Genomic DNA, 5,677 nt, shown 5'->3' with positions numbered 1-5,677 from the left:
ATTGGGTTGAAGACAAGTAGGCAGCACTTTCCAATGGTCTTTCTCCAAATATTACCATAGGATTAGTCTAAATCATGAAGCATTTTAGTTGATAAGCACACATTCAGAAGACATACATTTAAGAAATGATCTTCTGAAGAGGTTGAGAGATCTTATGTTCATTTTTTACTAATTCTTGAACCATGATTTGCAGCCTAATGAACTTACAAATTATTTCTTTACTTTATAAGGGGGTAAGGGAGATTAGGATGAGGAAACTTTTTAATAGAGAATTTTTTTTTTGTAATTGGGTGTGTCAAAAGCCACAGGCTTTATGTTATGCCCATATTGATAGAATATTGAAACAGAAATTAATTTCCTCTCAGAGTGAAGGCAAATATACTTTCTAACACTCTCCTCAGATTGCGTGATAGCAAAACTCAATGAGGAACAAATAGTTTTATACATGTGTATTGTTAAACATATGCACATATAAATTTCCAAATTTTCAATGTTCAAATTTCTCTTTTTTGAGAAGAATAAATTAGTGCAGCTCTGGTTATGATGGAATAATTCCTGGCATTACTGTGATTAAACTAGGTACATTAAAGTAAGCAGTGATGAATTGAAAGCACAGTAGAATTCTTGGTGGGTGTGAACTGATGAGTAATCTTAATTAGAGGTAAAATGTGCCCATTATTTTTGCACTATAAATGAATTTTCATATTATGAATTACAGAGATAAAGACAATCTGATGCACAGTGACACATTAGTCAAAGACCAAGCATAAATGAACTAGGTACAGTTACTTCTTTTGGAAAAGAAGAAGACAAAGAAAATTTATTCTGCATCTGATTACCTCAATTTACCTAAATTTGAATGGTTCCTACATTTGTTAATTGGTGATGTCTTATACTATAGTTCATGACCTGGATTTGCAGTATAGTTTGGTTGTAGCTAAAATTCAGTTATAAATTGGTATTTAATTTGATATTCAATTTAAGCTAAAATATTGGAAAACTGCCTATTCTAGCCCCATCATAGAACAAAGGAAAGTCAGGAAAATATACATCTATTAGTTTCCCCTCTAGTGAATGTTGCATATTAGCCAGTTATTAGAAAATAAACTCACAATCTCTCGAGATGGAGCACTTACTAGTTTAAATAAATGGACGTGGAGGTAGGAAGATCAGTAATAATAATTTCTTATATTATAAATGATAACATCATCATTGAGCTGTATTTTATTTTACTTTAATTGTTTGGCATAAAGTACCAGCTGACAACCAACTGAGTAGAACATCTAAAGACACTAGTCAAAGGAAAATGACCTTTTGGAGTATCCTATCCTTTGAACTGAGCATCCTGTAGAAAGAGTATACTCACCAGATTCTTCATATTGACATAAGTCTGGGATACATGATAAAAAACAATTTAAAAAGGTTAAAAGTTTTGGTTCAGAAGTATTACTTTAATTAATTTATGTAATATTTCCACAGCTCCAACAAAGTTTGACAAAGAGGAAAATAAAGTTCAGTTAAGAACCTAAGACTTCAAATATCAAATATCAAGTAGGTAGTAAAAGACTCCTTATTTCCAAAGAACTTGTGCTTTTCGATATATCACAAAGAGGTCTTCTTAAATACCCTGGTGAAAAACTACAGAGATGCTTGGTTTTCTCTTTTGTGCTTTTGGTAAACTAAGAGAAAAGAGAATAGTACTTTTTAATCCAAGGATTCTGTTTCCTTTGCTTTTTTCCCTAGCCAAACTGTATCCAGATTTATTAAAGATACTCCTTCATAAACAATCATGGTATTTTCAGGCAGGACACTGGGAGACAATCATTAACAGTATAAAACTTCCAAACTCCCTTCTTCAATGGACAACTAAAGTCAGAAAGCCACTATAAATCCCAATGAAGTCTTCATGTGATGATCTGAACAGGGAAAGTTTAGAGTGACAGTTGACATTTCATGTTTAGAATATTGTTCAACAACTTTTCATAAGCTGACTCTGACTTTCAGGAAATGAAATTAAAATGGCAGCATTATCAATCTGAAGATCCACGAGATAATAAGGGAGTCTTTGAAGGGATGCCATCTCAATGACAGATTGCCTGACATACTGGGAACCATTTTGGGGGGTCAGGTTTCAACAAGTCTCTGGGCTTAAGGGAGTCAAGTCTATGCTGAAGACAGAGAAGGAAAATAGAAATTAAAAAATGAATTTTCCCTTTTCCTCACCACAAGGAATTTGTTCCAAGGTGGCTAATGCCTGTCAATATTAAGGTATCCTTCCTCCTATGAACCAAGAGGAATTTTCTCAAACTAGAAAGGACCACTCATTTCCCCCATATCAATTCAGCTTCTGAGATATTCTATTAGTAGCATATGCCCTTTCCCCCAAATGACAATGAATTGTTCTGTGTGCTAACAACATAGCTTAAAAAAAAAAGCAAAACAAAATTCTGCATTTTTAAAAACTTGATAAAAAATAGTATTTCAAACTGTACAGTCATGAGAAATATACAGTTATCAAGAAGTGGCACACACTTCGTGTGGCTTCATCAGCACCTTCAGCTTTCTGTGTTCAGTCTGTTTTGGTGTCTCCACTTCCTGCAGGGTTATTCCCATCCTTGCCAGCATCAGCTTTTCTCTTTTCCCCTTTGGGTATGTTCTCTCCTTTCTTTGCTGGGGTTTTTATAGGCTTGGGCTCTGGCTTTGGAGGAGATCTTCTCTGTGATTCATCCTTCACCTTGTCTTTATCTCCTTTAGCATCCCCTTTAGCCTTTCTCTTGGGCATGGTGGCATTGGAGAGACATAGGCCCTGGATGTAGGGATGCAGTGGAGGTGGGCTCTAGTGGGTCAAGGGGTCTTTCTTGCCTCTGCTTCATACTGCTCCTGAGGATTTTTGTTTCCCTTTCATACCTAAGTTAACTTTAGGATGCTTGAAACACTGTTTAAGGTTGCCCCCTGGAAATACCGGTAATCACATATGCTAGGGGAGACAACTCCTATAAATTTACATTGTCAGGGCACCTGGGTGGCTCAGTGGGTTAAGCATCTGACTCTTGGTTTCAGCTCAGGTCATGATCTCATGGTTCAGGTCATGATCTCATGAATCATGAATTGGTGGGCTCCACGCTCAGTGGGGAGTCTGCTTGAAAGATTCTCTCCCTCTGCCCCCCATTCTCTCTCTTTCTCAAATAAATAAATCTTTAAGAAAGAAAGAATTTAAAGTATACACACTTTAACCAATCTGTACATACCATGGCAGGTCATCTTGTAATAACCATAATTGGGTCTCCTACTAGTAAAAATAGTCCTTTCTTAGACTGTGGAGGTATTTCTGAAGATTTTTTTGAAAATACGTACAAGAGAAAAAAAAGATAGTCTGGTTATGCAATTATGAAAGAAAATTAGAGAAATTATTTGCAGTGTAATCTTTAGAGCTAATGGCTCTCCTGAGTTAATAGTGGGCTTGTCGTTCTTTTTGGATCAAAGTTGGTAGCTTTATGTCATTACTGTATACGTCAAGGTTTTCTAGAATGGGAGATTTTACATAATGTATTACATGTCTCAGTTCTCACCAAGGGGCTATAAAAAGCTCAGGTGGCATTGTCTGGTAGATATTCCGGAGATGGACATTTAATTCTAATCATATGTTAATTTATTTTCATATGGGGTGTTTATTACCTTGAGAATTTCTCAGTGCATTCATGAAGCATTTTCTATAGGAAGTAAATATTTCTAATTTTTACTGACTTTAGCATCCAAAAATGTTTGTCCTTTGTAGTTTTGTTTAAACAGAGACATGAGTGGATTACAGGTAAGGAACTATTTCTAGATTAAGAACATTACTTATATAATAACATTGCCCAGTTAATTCTTTTCTTCCAATATTTAAAACTCAGGTTTTATTAATAGAGTTGAAAGACAAACTATAAATAGAAAATAAATAATATTCACAATAACAATCATCTTAAGACATAAAATGGAGCAGAGTATGGAATTTGAAATAACAAAGATATTTAAATTTCCTGTGTGAGCCTATGAAAATTTACTAAATATTGGGCCTCAGTTTCTTTCTTGATAAAAATAGAATAAAACCAATGTTACCTTGTTGTAGAGAATAAGTGAAAAAAAATAAAGGAAGATACATATTTTTGAACATATGTATATTTTTATTTATTTTGTACAGCAGATAGCACTTTAGTAGGTATTCAAGAAATGGTACCTTAATTTTGTTAGTATTTAGAATACATTGTATTTTACAAATATTGCTTTTGTATGGAGTAATATTTTTTCACTACTTTCCCTTTTTTACATATAAGAACCTGAGACTCTGAGAGGTTAGATGATTTTCTCCAGTTTTTACATGTAGCAACTTTCTAAATGATGGCTTCATACATTTATTCCATAAATATTCTGATGTTTCACATTATCTAATTTAATCTTTGCAACAATGGAAGGAACTGAAGCACAGAGTTTAAATCATTTTCCAGGGATCACACAGCTAAAGTGTGTGAGATTTGGAGACAAGACTCCTAATCTCTCCCAGATCTCAAGCTCTTTATATTACAGCACTCTGAACCCCAGTGCAGTCGAGGATAACCATGCTACATTTCCAATCTAATCTCCATTCTCTCTTATGCTGTATTTTTTATCCTCTAGCTATACAAACCACTTACTGTTCCCCAAACATACCATATACTTTCCAACATGTTTTACTCACATCTTGAAATTTTATTCCCACTTTTCTTTACTAATTACATTCCCAGTGTTCTCCCAAGGTTTGTGTACACCGATCTCTCCTTCGAATTCCTTCAATGAACTACAGGCAAAATCACGTCATCTTTGTGTTTCCACACTCCTTATACAAGAGTTTCTGATAACATTTATAACACTTTCTAAGCCGAAAATAAAATATCTAACTACATTTTTAGAACTATGTGTCTGATCTAAGCATTTTACATGTTTATTCATTTAAGAATCACAAAAATCTAATGGGTTACTTACTATCATCACCCTACTTTCACAGACACACAGTGAGGTAAACTTCCTAAGTTCAATCAGCTCAGCCTTCATATGCTTCCTATTTTCATGTTACATCTTTTTCCACCCATTCACCTTCACATTTCCATGTATTCTACATTTACAGTTTCTCACTTGTAGACAGCAGATAGTTAGCTTTTGTTTATTGATCCATTCTGGACATCTCTGTCTCTTAGTTGGGATTTTCATAAAAATGTGTCCTTACTGGTGTGATGGTTGTTTATGGAACAAACTGCCATGTGAACACAGAAACTAGAGAGGAGGGAAGGTGTCCCAGGGGAGAGGATATTTGATTTCACCCCTGAAGAGCAAATGAAGAAGGTTGTCCATGTATGATGGCTATGGCATCACTGACAGAGGAGAGCATGTGCAAAGACACAAAATCCCCGAAGCAGCAAAGGTATAGTGTAAAAGAGATATTTGGACCACATACCTTTTTTATATGCTTTTCTATAGGAGCACTTTATGCCTTCTACTGGAGGATTGAGTTTTGCTGTCACATTTATACCAGATGGACCCCTCGTACTTTACATCTCCTGGCAGAACCCTGACTAATTGGGCCAGCTTTGGATGTGTTAGTTAAGTTAGATTCCCCAGATCTTCCTTTTAAGGATTAGAACTAGGAAATATGGACACTCATATT

The 5,677-nt window shown here is 35.0% G+C and overlaps 1 protein-coding gene across 1 annotated transcript; it reads right to left on the bottom strand.

Moving 5' to 3' along the window:
* Positions 1-2,569: 2,569 nt before the first annotated feature.
* On the bottom strand, positions 2,570-2,782 carry LOC116638935 (non-histone chromosomal protein HMG-17-like). The gene has a single exon (XM_032415107.1). The coding sequence runs from the start codon at positions 2,780-2,782 to the stop codon at positions 2,570-2,572; it is 213 nt and encodes a 70-aa protein (XP_032270998.1).
* Between the last annotated feature and the right edge of the window lie 2,895 nt (positions 2,783-5,677).

The sequence above is a fragment of the Phoca vitulina genome, unplaced genomic scaffold (assembly GCF_004348235.1).
Source record: "Phoca vitulina isolate PV1807 unplaced genomic scaffold, GSC_HSeal_1.0 scaffold16, whole genome shotgun sequence".
Taxonomy (NCBI): Eukaryota; Metazoa; Chordata; class Mammalia; order Carnivora; family Phocidae; genus Phoca; species Phoca vitulina.
The sequence above is the reverse complement of the archived record's forward strand: the minus strand, read 5'-3'. Positions and strand labels throughout refer to the sequence as shown.